The sequence below is a fragment of the Erythrolamprus reginae genome, chromosome Z (assembly GCF_031021105.1).
Source record: "Erythrolamprus reginae isolate rEryReg1 chromosome Z, rEryReg1.hap1, whole genome shotgun sequence".
In the NCBI taxonomy this organism is placed as follows: Eukaryota; Metazoa; Chordata; class Lepidosauria; order Squamata; family Dipsadidae; genus Erythrolamprus; species Erythrolamprus reginae.
Window position 1 is genome coordinate 121,601,485 of NC_091963.1, and position 19,448 is coordinate 121,620,932.

At 38.5% G+C, this 19,448-nt stretch overlaps 3 protein-coding genes across 3 annotated transcripts; all 3 read right to left on the bottom strand.

The window, feature by feature from the left end:
• Positions 1-994: 994 nt before the first annotated feature.
• On the bottom strand, positions 995-1,930 carry LOC139153938 (olfactory receptor 12D1-like). The gene has a single exon (XM_070728362.1). The coding sequence runs from the start codon at positions 1,928-1,930 to the stop codon at positions 995-997; it is 936 nt and encodes a 311-aa protein (XP_070584463.1).
• A 2,983-nt stretch (positions 1,931-4,913) lies between these two features.
• LOC139153939 (olfactory receptor 12D1-like) lies at positions 4,914-10,703 on the bottom strand. Its single transcript, XM_070728363.1, has 2 exons — positions 9,791-10,703; positions 4,914-5,269 (listed from the first exon to the last, which is right to left on the bottom strand). Exons 1-2 carry the CDS (start codon positions 10,701-10,703, stop codon positions 4,914-4,916), a joined length of 1,269 nt encoding a protein of 422 aa, XP_070584464.1.
• Positions 10,704-14,900: 4,197 nt separating this feature from the next.
• Positions 14,901-15,854, bottom strand: LOC139153940 (olfactory receptor 12D1-like). Its single transcript, XM_070728364.1, has one exon. The coding sequence runs from the start codon at positions 15,852-15,854 to the stop codon at positions 14,901-14,903; it is 954 nt and encodes a 317-aa protein (XP_070584465.1).
• Positions 15,855-19,448: the final 3,594 nt, after the last annotated feature.

Consider the following 19,448-nt stretch of genomic DNA (forward strand, 5'->3'; position numbering starts at 1 on the left):
AGAATGAAGTCTAGGAGTTGCCTGCTTCGAATTGCACAAATACTATTATAGTCAATCAGTACAATAACTTCACATTTTAAGTATTGGGGGGGGGGGAAATCAGAATATAAGTTTCAAAATTCATATAAACATAATGATCAGCTGATGTATGTTAATGAATTATCAGTTTCATAGAGAATTAATAGACTTCTACATTATGCTTGGGAATGTTTCAAAGATCACAGAGGAAAATAAGTAATGTTATACTTTTCCCTCTCTATGACCCATTAAATACGCTATATAAAATATTGTAAAATTATGTTCACCATAAATTAAGAAAAAAATGTTTTAAATTCCATACATTGTTTACATTTGCCACACAGAGCATATATTTGAACTCCATGTTTTTTAAAAAATACACAAGACATTGGTTGCTTCCTTCTCTTTTCCCCTCTCAGAGATGTGCCCAGATGGGTCTCAGTTGCTGCACCAGCTGCAACCCCAGGGAAGAGGTGGCAATCATAGTCTGGAAGACCCTCAGCATGTGCAGGTTCCTTGTTCCTGAGATAGTCAGCTGTGAGTCTCTCCTTTTGAGGTTGGACCTAGGGATTCAGGTGGGCTTGTTGCTTGCGTACCTGTTTCCCAGCTGTGTTGCACTCATCATTTTGTCCTTGCCCTAGCACAAGGACAAAGGCACCAGCCTGAATATGATGAGTGGAATCTCATCGAAACATCGCTAGAAATCTCTAAAACTTACACAGGAAAAAAACACACACACATATAGGTGGTCTTGTGTTTTCACTGTATATTTATCAGCATAAATAAAATTTGAAGGTTATTCTACTAGGAATAAATGGAAATTTTATCTGCCTGTAGGATAAAAGGTGGTATAGAAATATAAGAAATATATGAAATGAAAAAGGTAATTCCAATGAGAATGGAAGGTTTGGGACGAGCAAAGGTCCCATTATTGACAATGAATTATAATGGGTAAAATATATTTTCAGCATTAACTCTAAACAAAAAGTGCTGTTTTAATCCAAATCTTTTTGACTGCTCTTTTAACATCCTGATTTCTGAGTGTATAGATAAGTGGGTTCAAAACAGGGGTAATTGCACTATATATAAGAGTCAGTATCATGTCTCGTTGAGATGAGGTGCCCACTTTAGGAATCATGTAATTAAGCAACACAGGAACATAAAGTAAAGCCACCACAGACAAGTGAGATCCACAAGTGGAGAAAGCTTTCTGTCGCCCACTTTGTGACTGCATTTTGAAGAGGAGAAAAGTAATAATATAGAGATAGGAGAGGACTGTGATAAGAAAAGGACCAATTGCAATGCAGCTAGTCACAGTATTGAGAAGCATTAGGCTGAGTTGTGTGCCACCACAAGCCAGTTTCAACAATGGTTTTGTGTCACAGACAAAATGTTCAATGTGATTTGGTCCACAAAAAGGTAGATGAGCAGTCACTACTGCATGCATCAAAGCATGAAGAAAACCAATGGACAGAGAAGCTGCTGCCATCAGGATGCAAATCTCTTTCCTCATGATGATGGTATAATGCAAAGGCTTGCATATAGCAACATAGCGGTCGTAGGCCATGACACCAAGAAAAATAGCTTCACTGCTGCCCAGGAAGTAGAAGAAGAACAGTTGAATTATGCAGTCATTGAATGAAACATTCTGCAGTTCTGACAGAAAGCCAGAGAGCATCTTTGGTACTGTTGTTGAAGAATGGAAGATATCAAGGCAGGAAAGATTTCCAAGGAAGAAGTACATGGGTTTGTGAAGGTGTTGTTCAATTAAAACTACAATAAAAATAGTTCCATTCCCAAGTAAAGTTGCCAAATACAATATCAGAAAGATTGCAAAGAGTATTTTCTTAAGTTCCATGACTCTGCTAAAGCCTAATAAGATGAATTCTCTAACTTCTGTTTGGTTTTCCATAACTAAAAAGGATGCAGAAGGTGATACAAGTAGACAGAAATAATTGTTGAATGTTACAAAAAGTAGATACAAGTGAAACATAATAAAACCTCACTAATAAGATACAAGTCTGTAACTAATAATAGATAAAAAGAAGAAAATTATGAACCATGGAATTTTCTTGATACATTAGGACTATAATTTTATTGAAATAAGAATAGAAGACATTTACAGTAGCAAAAGGTAAGCAGACACTTCATGTTTCTCAATCAGAATAAATCTATCCACTGCAAGAGGTAATAGTATAATATGCTTTGTCATTTCTGAGAAGAATGCTTTTCTGAATGTACCTCTATATTGCAATTATGGAATATCTGATTATATATTTTACAACTGGATAAAACTTTTTAAAAAAATTTCATAATAATTACTATAAATTATTGGCACAATTGACCTTTTAGGGAAAGTATTGTTGCTGATATAAAACACTTTCTCTTAGTTATAAAGAGAAACAAATTTGAACCTGAATGTCAAATCAATCCTATTTAGTTTTTTTGTTTTATCCACGCACTTATTCCTTTCCTTTCTTGGTAACTAAAGATATGTGTCTTATCTGGTTACTTGTACGTTTGAAAGTTTTTTGCTGGGTTAGTTAGAATTTATATATATACCATGTGTGAAGTAATGTCAAAATTCATAAAATATGCTGGAGTAAGGTAAAATGGAATTACATAATTTTAGAATCGACCCATGTTGAGTATACTGGTATAAAATGATTATCTTGTGTGAACTTGACCATTTATTGTCTTCTTTCTTTTGGGGTTTATATTGTAATGGATTCTTTCATAAAACTATTTATATGAGAATATTTATTAAAATGGTAGAAAATATTTAAAACTAATATAAAAACAGTAAAATAAGGAACTTTATTAATAATATGTGAAATTTTAATATCTTGTTATTCAGAAAAAGGCAGGCAAATAGTTCAGAAAACATTGCATTTGCTTCAACTGAGGAGAGTTTGAAAATGAGGGAATTGTGGAAACTGATGCAATGTTCAGATGCAATGGAATTGATAACAGAAAAAGTGAGACACTTACTGGCACTGCAGAACTTTTGAAGACTTCCTGCCACAGCAAAGAATTTTTATTTTTTTTTGCAAATTATAATTTTTGCACAAAGTTCTGGTTCTCAAAAGTCAAAGTTAATTGAGATGGTGACATTAGGAGAAGGTCTTTAAACAATAGCATTCAAATTTTGCTATTGTTTTCCCATTTCCCATTTCTTTGGAATGCTATTGTTTGCACATCTTCATAAGGGATATTTGTTAAATATCCAAACTATTCATACCTTAAGAACATCTCCTTCTTGTCAAAAAATAAAAATTCCAAGCATAAGCAAATGTGTATTTAAATGGAGTATGTATTTAAATCCTAGGGCAGAATATATTTCCAGTGATTTCTGACTCTTCGTGTTTAGTTTTCAAAATATTATTGGCTGCTATGGGAGGGAAGAAGGAACAATCCTTAAAGTAAAGTGTCTCTGTGGGGAAAATCTATTAAATATGAAAACAGTTTATTTCAGCAATTAATGCTATTTTAGTACATTTTTAATGACCAAGTTATTTTCCAAGTTCTTGAAATAGCCACATTTTTTCTTATTGGCAATAAAAACAAATCAAGATTCCCATTAAGGAAAAAAGGCCTTAAAATAGTAAGACAATATTGCTGTTGAATCAAAAAGTAATTGTGATTTTTAAAGTATAAATGGAAAACTCCAATCTTTGATATAAATTATGTTTAGCTTTCCAACTTCCAAGTAATGTTAAAGCACTGATATTTAATTATCCCTTTGTTCACCTAACTTTAATTATTTCATAACAACACATAAAGAGTACTTGAAAATTTTCAATGCATAAAATTCTAAATGTTCTCATGACTTTCTAGAACTGTGGTCTGCCTGCAGTGGGGATCTGGAGCTGATTTGAATTGGGCGATATAATAAAATTTGTTAATGTTTAGGAAATTTGTACTCTATATCTACACTTATGCTGATCAGTAATTTGGATATTTGATAAGATGTATGATGGGACAGTGGACCTAGGAGAATTGATCATTATTTATTTATTAGCACATCACGGATTACTTTCCATTCAGTTATAATATTGGCATATATGTTGTAGAGAACATTATTGGGGTGGGCTGTTCGGGGGGGGGGGTTGCAAGTGTTCAGGAGAAACTCTAGCAAAGATTCTATGCAGTTTGGAGTACCCACAAATCCCACTCCTGGTTCTTATGGTTCTTTCTAGCTGAATTTATCCATTATTAAGATACTTCATAAAAGGATACCTGCAGATTTCCATGACACAAAGAATAAAAATAAATAAAATGTCCAAATCCAATATATATTTCTCTTAGATATTTAGACAGTTCATATCATTAAAATTCTATCGCCCAATTTGAAGTTATGTTACTTTGAGAAGTTATGTTATTTCAGAAACAAGAGAAGTTATTCATTTATTTTATTAGGGTTGGATGGGACCATCTAGGTAATCTGGTCCCTATACCATTTCGGGAAAATGGCAGTCCAATCTCCCCTTGAAAGTCTCAAGTTTTGGAGCACTCACAACCTCCGCAGGCAAGCTGTTCCATTGGTTGATCGCTCTCACCGTCAGAAAGTTCCTCCTTATTTCAAGGTTGAATCTCTCTTTGGTCAGCTTCCATCCATTATTCCTAATCTGGCCTTCTGGTGCTTTGAAAAGCAACCTGTCCCTCTCCTCTCTGTGGCAGCCCCTCAGGTATTGGAAGATTGCTATCATGTCTCCCCTGTTCCTTCTCTTTGCTTGATTAGCCATGCCCAGTTCCTGCAACCTCCCTTCGTATGTTTCAGTTGCTAGTCCTCTTGGTTGCTCTCTTCTACACTTTCTCTAGAATTTCGATGTCTTTTTTGTAGTGTGGTAACCAAAACTGGATGCAGTACTCAAGATGTGGCCTAAATTAAGGCTTTATGGTATTAGTACGTCTCCAGTCCTAGATTGTATTCCTCTGTTAATGAAACTCAGGATTGTACTGGCCTTTTTGGCTGCCACTGCACATTGCTTGCTCATATTTAGTTGCTTGTCCATCAAGACTCCAAGATCCCTCTTGCAGTCATTACTTTTGAGTGTGGTTTCACCCAGTTTATATATATGACTTTGGTTCCTCTTCCCTAGGTGTAGGATATTACTTTTCTCTGCATCAAATTTCATTTTATTTGTTTGGGCCCAGTGTACAAGTCTGTCAAGATCCATCTGGATCCTGGCTATTCCCATCAGCTTGGTGTCATCTACAGATTTGATTAATTCCCATTCTATTCCCTCATCTAGATCATTAATGAAGATATTAAAGAGTACTGGGTCTAGAACGGAACCTTTTGGTACCCAACTGCTTACTTCTCTCCATGTGGACTTGGACCCAATGAGGACTACTCACTGGGTACAATTGGTTAGCCAGTTGTTAATCCATCTGGTTGTGTAGTTGGTCTATCCCACCTTTTTTTAGCTTGTGGGGAAGTAGGTTGTAGTCAACTTTGTCATATGCTTTGCATAAGTGCATAGCATTAACATCCACCCCAATCAAGAAAAATAGCCTCCCCATCTCAATAAGAAAATTACAAACAAAGAAAAAATCCCTCTGGCATAAAAATAAAAAAGGACAAGTAGCAAACTTCAAAAACCGTTATAAAAGTATATGCAATGAAATAAAAGCAGAATGTCTCCACTACCACAGCATATAAGAGGAAAACCTCCTATGCACCGAATCCAATCGAGCCTTCTGTCAACAACAAACTCAAAGACTCTAGACCTGTTCCACCTCTCAAATGACCCAACGACAAAGAATACCATGATGATTCATCTAAAGCTAATCTCCTCAACTCATTCTTTGGCACTGTCTTTGTTAACAGCAACAGCTCATCCCTAATTTCATCTCTCGCATCTCAAACTCTCTAAATGACATAACCCAAATAGACCTAACCCAATAGAGTTGAAAAAGTATTACGTGACCTTAAACTTTCTTTATCAGTCGGACCAGATGTTTATGTGCATACTTCCTAAAAGCATAATTTTTGAAAAATCCTTCAGCACCAGCACACTTCCTAAGCTATGGTCAAAAGCAATGGTCATCCCCATCTTCAAAAAAGGAGACCCCTCTCTTCTAGTTAACTACAGATCAATATCATTATGTTGCATCCCATGCAAAGTCATGGAATCAATTATAAACCAATCAATTACCCTCCACCTTGAAACTAATAATCTGTCTCTAACAAACAATTTGGATTCAGTAAAAAACTATCCTGCAACCTACAGCTCCTCCACTGCAACAACAACTCATCTTGATCAAAGAAAATCTATAGATGCAATCTATACTGAATTCTGCAAAGTCTTTGATTCAGTGGTCCATGACAAACTACTACTAAAACTCAAAACCTATGGCATCTCAGGATCCCTCCTTTGCTGGATTACAGCATTCCTATCAAAAAGACAACAAGTGGTTAAAATAGGAAACACCATATCTATCCCTCTCCCTGTTAAAAGTGGTGTCCCCATCAACGACCTTTGCGATCTCATCACAAGCAACTGTGTTCTCTTTGCAGATGATGTTAAACTTTTCAACACCACTGATAACACAACTACTCTCCAAAAAGTTCTAGACTCTGTTTCTGACTGGTCTAACAAATGGCAACTCCAAATCTCAACCAGCAAATGCTCTCTCCTACACATTGGCAAAAAGAATCAGAACTTCAAATACAAACTGAACAAACAAATTATCACAGATAACCCCCACTCGGTTAAGGACCTCAGAGTACTAATAACAAAAGACCTAAGCACCAAAGCCCACTGTAACAACATTGCCAAGAAATCTTCAAGAGTTGTTAATCTAATCCTATGTAGCTTCTGCTCTGGCAATCTCACACTACTTACCAGAGCTTGCAAAACTTTCGCCAAACCCATCCTAGAATACATCTCATCTGTTTGGAACCCATACCACATCTCGGACATTAACACCCTCGAAAATGTCCAAAGATACTTCACCAGAAGAGCCCTTCACTCCTCCATCCGAAACAGAATACCCTACGAAACTAGACTCACTATCCTGGGTCTAGAAATCTTACAATTATGATGCCTTAAACATGATCTAAGTATTGCCCACAAGATCATATGCTGCAACATCCTGCCTGTCAATGACTATTTCAGCTTCAACCACAACAACACAAGAGCACACAACAGATACAAGCTTAATATTAACTGCTCCAAATTGGACTGTAAAAAATACGACTTTAGTAATCGAGTTGTTGAAGCATGGAACTCATTACTGGACTCCGTAGTATCTTTCCCTAACCCACAACATTTTACCCTCAGATTATCCATAGTTCACCTCTCCAGATTCCTAAGAGGTCAGTAAGGGGCGTGCATAAGTTCACTAGCATGCCTCCCGTCCCATGTCCTATTGTCTCTCCTATATCTCCTATATCATATCTGCTATTCTTCTATTCTAATCTTCTTATACTACTCTCATAATATCCTTCTATTCTCTAATCAATATATTCTATTCCTAAATTTTCACTTCTATTCTTTCTCTGATATATTTTACTCGAGTATAACCTCTATAACCTTCATTGTGTGTATTGGAATAAACAAACAAACAAACAAACACACAAACAAAGAAACAAACAAACAAAGTGCACCAATGTGCCTTCCGTCCCCTGACTTAATATCTTTCTTATGTTTCTGCTAGCTTCATGTATATGATCTCTATTATTCCCAATGATTATTTCTTCCATATTATTCCTAATTTCTTATTTTCTATTCTTCTATTGAAATATTTTACTATGATTATATTCTCTGAAACCTATATTATATATTGACAAAATAAATAAATAAATAAAGTATACTATGTTTACTGTGTTTCTCTATTAATTTGGTCACAATATTGAAGAATGAAATGAGATTGGTTTGGCATGATTTGTTCTTAACAACCCATGTTGGCTGTTGGCTAATACTGGTGTAGTGTGGTGCAGTGGTTCCAAAATGACATCTGCTAATTCCTTTAGGACTCTGAGGTGTAGTCCATCTGGTCCTGAAGATTTGTATTCATTAAACTTGGACATGTGGTCTCTTATTGTATCTGTTATCTGTTACTTCTTTGCCGTCTTCTCTTTTCAGTGGATCAACTGTTTCCTTGATTTTTTTTCTTGTTGTTTATGTGTTGTAAGAAACTTATTTATTGTCTTTGATATTTGTTGCAAGTCTTTGTTCATTCTGGTCTTTTGCTGTCCTGATTTTGTCTTTGCAGACTTTGGCTGTCAGTTGGTACTCTGCTTTAATTATTTAGTTATTTCCAATTTTTGTATTTGTCTTTTTTTTAAATTCAATTTTTCAGGGAGGCCTTTGGGTGGCCATGCTGGTTTTCTCTTGGATTTCATGTTTTTCTTTTTCATTGGAATTTTGCTGCTATGGGCTTTTATGATCATGTTTTTCAGAGTCTCCTAAGCTTCTTGAGTACTTTTACCCTTTAGGATGTTCATTCAAGGGATCTTCCTCAGGTTTTCTCTGAGTTTGTTGAAATCAGCTTTTCTAAAATTTGGGATTTTAGTAGTGCAAACTTTTGACAGTGTTGAGGGAATTATTTGTTTAGCAGAGTGATGGTGTTCAGGAAAATCTGAAGGCATCATAGTTGTAAGATGTTCTTGTGTCTAGTTGTTTTGATGTGCAATGAATAAAATTTAGTATAAATTGTCATACTAGTTGTCTCCTAGTCTTCATCTGAGTACACACTGAGGTGTTTCTGATATGGGATACCACTGAATCTTGAATCTACTTTTCAGATCTCACTGACTTCAATATACACATGTAGAAATGCACCTAAAATTAATGAACCTTTCAAACCATCTGAATATTTACCGATTATAAACCTTATTTAAACCCTTGCAAAGGTGGGAATTTATTATTTATGATATAAACATAGTTAAAGTAAGAAGGAGTTTACTTTAAAATATGAATGAACTATTCTGGTTTGAAATCGGAGAATATAAAATAGTATATTTGTTTTTTGTGGATTTGTTTTTGTTTAGTTTTTGTTTCTTGCAGTATATTGTTTCTTGCAGTACATTAATATTCAAAGTCAATGGTTTTCAGTAGAAACAAACAGCAATTAATATCCAGAACAAAAAAGTACATATTTAAATACTTGTCATTAAAATGGCACTAAATATTAAATAGATTATGTCATTTATCATTAATTTCTTCAGTATATCCACCTCAAATAAATATATTAGGTAATGTCTTACATTAAATACCAAGGAATTGTGTCCATGTAGCGAAATATGTACTGACATTTTATTTCTGCATTGTAAGAAAGAGACATATTTTGATGTATAAAAGAATTTTTAGACATATAAAAATGTAAACTTAGAAAAGGTACCTAAAATATTTGCCTATATTTTAAATAATTCTTGAATGATTGCATTAAAAAAGAGCTTCAAGATATGAATGAATTTTTTGAAATGGAAGAACAGAAAGATGTAAAAAACTCAGCAATTCCCCAGCAATTAGTTTTAATTATCACTAAGTACCCACCCCAAAAAAGCACAAACCCACAATCACAAATATGATGTCCTTCATAGGCTAAGCTGCTTTTTAGGGGTTTGGAATCCCAATCTAATCTAACTTTCTTGAAATGATAAGAAATATCTACATAACAAAGAAATTTTGGAGGAAAGGTGCTAGTTATTGTTGACCTTTAATTGGTCTGAGAAATCAGAATGGATGACCAAGTCCACCTTCATTCATGAAATCTCAATGAAAGTGGGGCATTTTCTTCACCCAAAATGTATAAGACTTACCAAAAAACTTTTTCATCACCGTTTTAACTTCTTGGTTTCTCAGGGTATATATAAGTGGATTCAAAACTGGAGTAATTGTGCTATAAAGGAGGGTTACTATCATATCTCGTTCAGAGGAGATACCCACAGTGGGAAGCATATAGTTGAATAATACAGGAATGTAAAGTAAAGCCACCACAGTTAGGTGGGATCCACAGGTAAAGAAGGCTTTTTGCAACCTATGTTGGGAATGTACTTTACAGAGAAGGAAAGTGATAATGTAGAGATAGGAGAGGAGTATAAAGATGAAGGGGCCCATAACAACACAGCTGGTTACAATACTAAGGAGCATGAGATTGAGGTGTGTGCTTCCACAAACCAATTTCAACAATGGCTTGATGTCACAGACAAAGTGTTCAATTAGATTTGGCCCACAGAAGGAAAGATGGGCCATTGCCACTACATGCATCAAGGCATGGAAAAAACCAATCAATAAAGTGGCAGCTGCCATTAAAACACAACACTCTTTTCTCATGGTAACCGTATAATGTAGTGGGTTGCATATTGCAACATAGCGGTCATAGGCCATGATTCCAAGGAGAATGCCTTCACTACTACCCAAGAAATATAAAAAGAATAGTTGAACCATGCAGCCATTGAAGGAAATTGTTTGTGGGTCAGTTAGAAACCCAGATAACATCTTTGGAATTGTTATTGTGGAGTGAAATATATCAAGGCAGGAAAGATTTCCAAGAAAAAAATACATGGGGCTGTGAAGACGAGATTCAGCGAAAACTGTGATCACAATAGCTCCATTCCCCGCTAATGTGGCCATATAGATTAGGAGGAAAATAGTAAAGAATATATACTGAAGCTCCAAATCATTGCTCAGGCCTAAGAAGATGAATTCTTTCACTTCTGTTTGGTTCTTCATCACTAAAAAAAAAAAAGATGGAAATATGATGAGAAATAACTATTCAAGATTTGAAAATAATTTTGTAAATAAGAAAAGCATATGTCATTAGAACTACGAAGAAAACCATGATAGAAGTTGCTTAACAAGATAGAAATAATAACTAAGGGATAGGTTCAATAACTATTTACCTTAGATAAAACATAGTTCTCTCTGTGGTAGAAATTAAGGAATGGACCATTAGAGTTTGAATAAATGCAGGCAATTTTTTATGCAAATATATTTTGAAATCTCCAATGGCAGTTGTATGTTTGTCTGTCTGTCTGTCTGTCTGTCTGTCTACCTACCTACCTACCTACCTATCTATCTATTTATTTATTTTGACTTCTATGCCGCCCAATCCCAAAGGACTCAGGATGGCTTACAGCAGTATAAAAATTACAATTAACAACAATAATAAAAACAAGTCAAGGAAAACCCCCCTAATTTTTAGGTTTTTAATTTTTAGCCGCCCCGAGTCTTCGTAGAGGGGCAGCATACAAATCTAATAAACTATAACTATAATTTCTAAATTAAAGGTATTCATAGTAATTATATTGATTTTTCCAGTATTTCATATAGTTCATCAACATAAAATTATTTCTTACCTCTCAGCGAAAAAGTAGGTTTTCCTGAAATCACTGCCTTGAGTTTAAAACAAGTAACTAATTTAATTCCAATTTATTTTATCTTTTTCAACTTTTTTTCATTTTATTTCATTTGAAGTTTGCCTCAAACTGTTGTGATGAAATCAGTAATTGTCTCTTAGATATCTTCAGTTTGCATGAAAGGGACATGCTCAGTTTTCCTGTTTACAACTGCTAGAAATTATGCAAAATTATTTGTACTTCATTCAGACAAATTAATTGCTATATTAGGAAAGAAACTGCAAGGAGAAACAAACTAGCATCTGAAGTTGACATTGAACTAACTTTAAATAACTAATAAAAACAAGACTCCCTTCTTTTATTAAAGCTGTGAAATATTACAATAGGTTGCAATACAAAACATATAAATACTTATACCGAATTTAACCTAAGGTAAATGTTGGAATATATCCAAAAATAAATGGTAACTGAACATGTTTTAGGGAACACCCCAGATTTCTCAGTAAACCACTTTCACTTGGTAACTACAGAAATACAGTAGATGGTAATATCTATAATTTAAAGTGAAGAGATAACCTGGACAATATTAAACATTTTTCTTTTCTAAAGCAAAGTTGTCTCTCTTCTTCAAAAGCAAGTTGAAACTATATAAAACGTTTCAGGAAGATTTTTGTTTCCATTGATTTTTGTTTGAAAATCTAGTTTGGACCCATCAACAAATAAACCATAAATATTTGGTAAGATTAATAGGGGGTCTGCTATCATAATGATAATTCAATTTCTTCTTTTTACGTGCTACGGTGAAATTATCAGTTACTGAGCTATAAAAGATATCTGTATGTTTCTTGGGTGAAAAGAAAGAGTGAATCCAATAAAAAAATTCCTCTCAATAAAATGCCCAAAGTAATATCAATTTCTATTAGATATTTGGACAGTTCGTACCTTAAGAGTACCTCTATCCACACCACTATGAAAAATTAAAGATAAGTATAGTTGAGGAGAAGATGAAAATTGTGAAGTTCATCTTGTGCAAGAAAGAGACTTTTAAATCATTGGTAATGATTTGTTTCTTTACAACATGTCTACATTTTTTCTTGGTTGCCACTGGGAAATGAAACAAACAATTCATGGCACATAATTACCTATGGGGATATACCTACTGAATTTAAGAATGTAAAAATTATCTTGCACTAGTTTCCATATTTTTAATGGAAAATATTTTGTCTGTAAGGAATAGTACAATTTATTATCTCTCTTTCTCTTTCCCTTTCCCCCCTCTCTGTCTGTCTGTCTGTCTGTCTGTCTGTCTGTCTGTCTCTGTCTCTGTCTCTCTGTCTCTCTGTCTTTGTCTCTCTGTCTCTCTGTCTCTCTGTCTCTCTGTCTCTCTGTAATTCAGGCATGGGAATGAATTCCTGGCCACTGGTGATCTGGAAAAGTGTTAGTTCCATACTGCTATGGGCAGCATTGTTATATGCTACTTCTGCAAAAGGCAGCAAAAGGCAGTCATTCTGATGGTAGTTCACACAGCACCGGTGGGATTGTTCCACTATCACGTTCACTTTCTCTACTGTTCCATTGGTGATCAGATGGAAGGCTGAGCTAAGCTCTTGTGGACCCAATTGCTCGAAGGAACTCTCTCCACACACCTTCCACTCCGCCTTCCACTCTGCCTTCCGCTCCTCCTGCCCTCTCAGGCTCCGAGCGTGAAGGGAGTAGTAGGACAAGCTCTCTTACAGTGCCCTATGCACTGGGGATAATGAGTTGGCCACTTGGCTGAGCATGGCAGCGTGTACACAGGTGTGGGAAGGAGGTTTAAGGATGAGTGGGAAAGAAACTTGAGCCTCCTGGCATGCCTCAGCCCTGGACTGGGAAGCTCTGTGTCGGAGGTGCTGGAGAGGCAACCGCTACCACCTCCTCCTCTTCCTCCTCCTCCTGCTTTGGCTCCGCTGCTGCAGCGAGGGGCTAGAGGAACACTGCTGTTGCTGTCAGTGCCAACACTGGCACCGCTGCCACTCCTCTTCCTGCTCAGCAGCTTCTGCTCCTGAACATGATTGATCTGCCGGACATGAGACAGAGAAAGACACTGCCCCCCTGCAGAAGCAGGCGGGATTGAAGAGGGGACCTGCCTTGCCTTGCCTTCTTATTAAGTGGTGGAACCCCTGACTGGCCCTTGCGGAACCCTGGTTGAAAAACACTGCCTTGAACCATTTCCATGTCAAGTTGTCATCACATTTTCCTTCAATGTTTTTCAAGGGTTGGCCATGTAAAACTTTGGTTGTCCATCCATTTAATCAGTCATCCAGCTGTTTTCCCACATATTCTGCCTTTGTTTCTGTTGTTTTTATAATATTCTGCATTTTCACATCCTGTAGCATTTTTCTGTACTTTGCTTCACATAGTCATTCAAACTTTGTTTTTCTTCACAGTTTGATGGATTTGCAATAGCCCTCTGTCCCGTATTCTTCTTGGCAGGTACACCCTGTCAATATCTCTTCGTGGGTGTTACCAGTAGCCACTGCATTTTCCACCCTCGACTTATACTCGAGTCAATAAATTTTCCCAGTTTTTGTGCCAAAGATAGGTGCCTTGGCTTATGATCGGGTCGACTTATACTCGAGTATAAACGGTACTTCACTTTGTTTGACGTATTCTGTTTGTTTTACTTGTAAAAGTACTCTGGGCAGATAGTCATAAAATCTTGTGACACAGGACTTTTACTATATTGTAACAATAACAACAACAACAACAATAACAATAATCTTGTTGTTGTTATTTTGTATTTTATTGATTTTATTTTAAGTTGCCTTATAATAAATGAGTGGCTATATATTTGAATTACTTTCAAAACACTTGAAGGCAGGACCAGAAACAATGAGTGGAAATTAATAAAAGAGAGGTTCAACTTAGAACTAAGGAGACATTTCCTGATAGTTAGAACAATCGATCAGTGGAATAAGTTGCCTATAAAACCTGTGGGTTTTGCCACATTGGAGATTTTAAAGAACTGATTGGACAATAATTTGTTTGAAATAAAAGAGGATTTCTTGCACAAGGGTTAGAGTAAAAGAGTTGGACTAGAAGGCTTCTAAAGTCCCTTCAAACCTTGCTATTTGGTTATTTGTTTGTTTGTTTGTTTGTTTGTTTGTTTGTTTACTTACTTACTTACTTACTTACTTACTTACTTACTTACTTACTTACTTACTTACTTACTTACTTACTTATTTGTATGCCGCCCCTCTCTGTAGACTCGGGGTGGCATACATATTTATTTATTTATTTATTTCTCACTTTTATTATTTTTATAAATAGCTGAGAAAACAAACAAACACAATATTCCTTCTTTTGCCTGAATAATCCCACGAGATGGTTTGGGCTCAGAGAGATTGATTGGTCCAATGTCATCCAGCTGGTTTTCATGCGTCCTGTTTCTAACTTATGCCTTAACTCTGGATCAGAGTTTATCCTATTTATATTTATCCTATAAATATGACATATTTATCCTATAAATAAGAATAGAAGAAATAGTGCAAACACATCAAGAAAAGTTTACTGTTCCCATTATAAAAATGATTTATTTTTTCCAGAATATCCTTTTACCAAAGTCTAATTTTTTCAATAGTTTTTTCAGTATCATTTTAACCTTCTGGTTTCTCAATGTATAGATAAATGGGTTCAAAACTGGGGTAAATGCACTATAAAGGACTGTTGTTATTACATCATGTTGTGATGAGGTACCCATTGTAGGAAGAATGGAATTAAATAACACAGGAACATACAGTAAAGCCACCACAGTCATATGGGACCCACAAGTGGAGAAGGCCTTTTGCCAACCACTCCTGGATTTAACTTTTAAAAGAAGGAAAATAATAATATAGATGTAGGAAAGAAGTATAAAGGTAAAAGGACCCATAACAAAACAGGTAGTTCCAACAGTGAGCATTATGAGGTTAAGGTGTGTATTGCCACAGGACAATTTTAGCAAAGGCTTGATGTCACAGACAAAGTGTTCGATCTGATTTGATCCACAAAAGGGTAGACGAGCAGCCATAACTGCATGTATCAAGGCTTGAAAAAAACTGGAAGACCAAGCAATTGCTACCATTAGAACACATATCTCTTTTTTCATGATGAGAGTATAGCGCAAGGGATTGCATATTGCAACATAGCGGTCATAGGCCATGATTGCAAGAAGTATGCCTTCAGTAGCACCCATGAAATAGAAGAAGAAGAGCTGGACCATACAGCCATTGAAAGAGATAGGTTGATACTTTATTAGAAATCCTTGTAGCATTTTTGGACAAGTTACTGTGGAGAGAATGATGTCAAGGCAGGAAAGATTTCCAAGGAAATAGTACATGGGACCATGAAGCTGTGGTTCAGTTAAGACCACAATGACAATAGCTCCATTCCCCACTAATGTGGCCATATACAATAGCAGAAAAACTACAAAGATTATGTACTGAAGCTCCAAGTCAATGTTCAAACCCAGCAAGATGAATTGACCAACCATGGTTTGATTCTCCATTACTAAAAAAGAAAGAAGAAAGTCATAAATTTGGAGAGAGATAAATCTTCAGTGTTAATATATGCAGTACCTGAATGAAGGATAAATCAGTCAACTGTAATATATCACTCAGTCAATATTGCCAAATAAAAGCTTCCATACTTTCATCACGCAATGTGTGTTGACCAATTGGAAAAGTCAATCATCCTGAGCAGGGGTGGGCAATTAATTTTGCCATGGGGCCGCATGAGAAATTGGGATGGTTTTAGAGCAGAGGTCCCCAACCGCCGGTCCGCGGACCGGGACCGGGCCGTTGGGGTTTTCCAGCCGGTCCGCGGCGCCGCTGCCCTCCCGGCAGAGGACATTATGCAGGACAGGGTGGGGCGTCGGGCAGGGCGGGGAGAATCAGGAGGCTCCTTTGGCGGCTGGGGGCTGCCTGGCTTTGTGATTTTGGCTGGGGGGGAGTTAGGAAGGTCCTACTTCTCTCCCCCCCCAGCCAAAAACTCAAAGCCTATCTGCTGGATACGGGCGATGAGCGGGACAAGCGGTGCCGAAGCCGGTGGCTGTGGCAGCTGCTGCAAGAGGCTTCTGCGCCGCTCTGTCCCACTCATCGCCCGTATCCAGCAGATAGGCTTTGAGTTTTTGGCTGGGGGGGGACTTAGGAAGGTCCTACTTCTCCCCCCCCCCAGCCAAAAACTCAAAGCCTATCTGCTGGATACGGGCGATGAGTGGGACAGAGCGGCGCGGAAGCCTCTTGCAGCAGCTGCCACAGCCACCGGCTTCGCGCCGCTCATCCCGCTCATTCCCCGTGTCTGGCAGAAGCTGATGCCCGAGTGCTCTTGGCCGGCGGGATTCAAAGTGCTGGGGTGGGGGGGTGTCCTGACAGCCCCCCCACCCCAGTGCTTCACCTCCCGCTGGGACACCCCCCACCCCAGCACTTTGAATCCCGCCGGCCAAGAGCACTCGGGCAGCAGCTTCTGCCAGACACGGACAATGAGCGGGACGAGCGGCGCCGAAGCCGGTGGCTGTGGCAGCTGCTGCAAGAGGCTTCCGCGCCGCTCATCCCACCCATTGCCCGTATCCAGCAGAAGCTGCTGCCCGAGTGCTCTTGGCCGGTGGGATTCAAAGTGCTGGGGTGGGGGGTGTCCCAGCGGGAGGCGAAGCACTGGGGTGGGGGGGCTGTCGGGACACCCCCCACCCCAGCACTTTGAATCCCGCCGGCCAAGAGCACTCAGGCAGCTGCTTCTGCTGGATACGGGCGATGGGTGGGACGAGCGGCGCGGAAGCCGGTGGCTGTAGCAGCTGCTGCAAGAGGCTTCCGCGCTGCTCTGTCCCACTCATCGCCCGTATCCAGCAGATAGCCTTTGAATTTTTGGCTGGGGGGTGGAGAAGTAGGACCTTCCTAACTCCCCCCCCCAGCCAAAATCACAAAGCCAGGCAGCCCCCAGCCGCCAAAGGAGCCTCCTGATTCTCCCCGCCCTGTGGAGAAGTGTGGAGGGCTGCGTCACTAAGCTCTACCCCTCCATAACCCCACCCCCATATGACCAAAGCCCCCCCCCACCGGGCCGTGGAAAATTGGTCTAGCTTAAAGCCGGTCCCTGGTGCAAAAAAGGTTGGGGACCTCTGTTTTAGAGGGCCGGACTAATATAATTAACTCAGTTCTATCCAATACTGTATATTATTGGGTAGAACTGAGTTAATTATATTATAATAATAAATTATAATGATATATTATATTATATATTATATATATAATTATATATTATATATTATATATTGAACACCTGATTCTTATCTAGAAAAGTTATATATTATATTATATATTATAATTATGTTATAATTATAAATTAATTGCCCACCCCTGGTATATAGTATACATATGCTGGTAACAGATGCTAAATGAAAAAAGCTGAAATCATTTGGTCATTATCACTTCCCTATAAGTCCAAATTATGAAACATTATGATCCTGGAAAGTTCCTTTATCCAATTTTAAGTTAATAATTCATCCAATTCATATAATGCTACCTGATTATTTTATTTGTTTTTAAAAAAATTCTAAAATTGTCTAGTTTCTTTCTACTTCTATTTTTATCTATCAAGGGACTTGTTTGCTTTCCATAAAAGGGGAGAGAGATTCATATTTAATAGTTTTATATTTCCAGAGTAATACCATTTCTCCTTCCTTCCTCCCTCCATTTCTCTTTCCTTCCTTCCTTTCTTCCTCCCTTCATTTCTCCTTCCTTCCTTCCTTCCTTCCTCCCTCCCTTCCTTTTTTCCTCCCTCCCTCCTTCCCAAGCAGAAGGCATGGGTGGAAGCAGTACTGGCAACACTTATGCTTCTGGCAGCACCCATTCACCTAGCTACCCAGCCTGAGGTGGAGCAGTGACCCCGGAAGGAGAGCGCCACCCCTGACAAGGCTGTAAGTCAAGGATTTAACAACTCACTTGAATGATGATGATTGTTCAAGCCACTCCCACCTGGTCACATGGGCGGCAAGCCACTCCTACCCAGTCACATGACCATTAAGCCACATCCATAAAATAAGACACACACACAGTGTGGCTGTAAAAATTTTGGCTGCCCATTATTGATGATGACCATAATATATATTAGAAAGGCAGTTAAAAAGCCAAGACCACATACAAGAACAGTATAAAATTCCTCCCGTTTTGGCTGGCCAGGAAGTGACGTCTCCGTGACATCAAAGCCCCGCCCCCAGAATCCCATCATGGGATTTCGATGTGGAGGCTGGGGGAGTGGGGGTGGGTGATTCCCCTCTGCCTGCCACCTCCCCCTCCCCTTTGACGTCAGAAGGAGGAGGGGCATGGCAGTGTGTTTCTCCTCTCCCCGATAATTTGGAGGGGGGGGGAGAAAGAGAAGTACGCATTGGGAACTGCGGGGGGGGGGAAAGAAAGGTTGACTTAACCCCTCCAAAAGCCCCTTCGGCTGGCTGGGTTTGCTTGGAGAAAGGGTGAAGGACGAAGGAGAAGCCGCTGCCTTTTGTACGTTTTTATTTTGTCTCAACTCAGCGAGCTGCAAAAACTGGAGCCATGCAGGAGAGGTGGGACTGGACCATTTCTGAGGATCAGAGGCAAAAGGGGGAAAGCCCAGCTGAAACTTTCGCCAGTGGACCCAAGCTGTGCAGGAGATGCAACTGGAGCTCTCCTGCACAGCTCCAGTCTGCTTTTTAAAATAATTACAGATAAGGAGCAAAGCGGAAAAGGCGCTGGCTCACTCTCCTGCTTCCCTTGCAACAGCCGCTGCCTCTCTCCAAGTGTGCCTTCACACACACACACACACACACACACACACACACACACACACACACACGGAATCAGGAGGCAGCCGGGGAAAGGATCAAGTTCTGCACACCATTTTCACTTATCTCATGTGCTGCATGTGTTTGTGTGTATTGCATGTGCGATCATGTGTGTCCACTCTCTTAGTCACTCTCCCTCTATGCCTGTCTACTTATATACTTATTTCCCCTCCTCTTGCCCCCTCCCACCTTACACTGAGTGAGTTTTCACCTTGCAATTATCCTTAGCCCCTTGTCAGACAGTAGCTGTTCTTTCTCAGTGATTCCTGCTGCAGCCCCGATTGACTGGGGGGG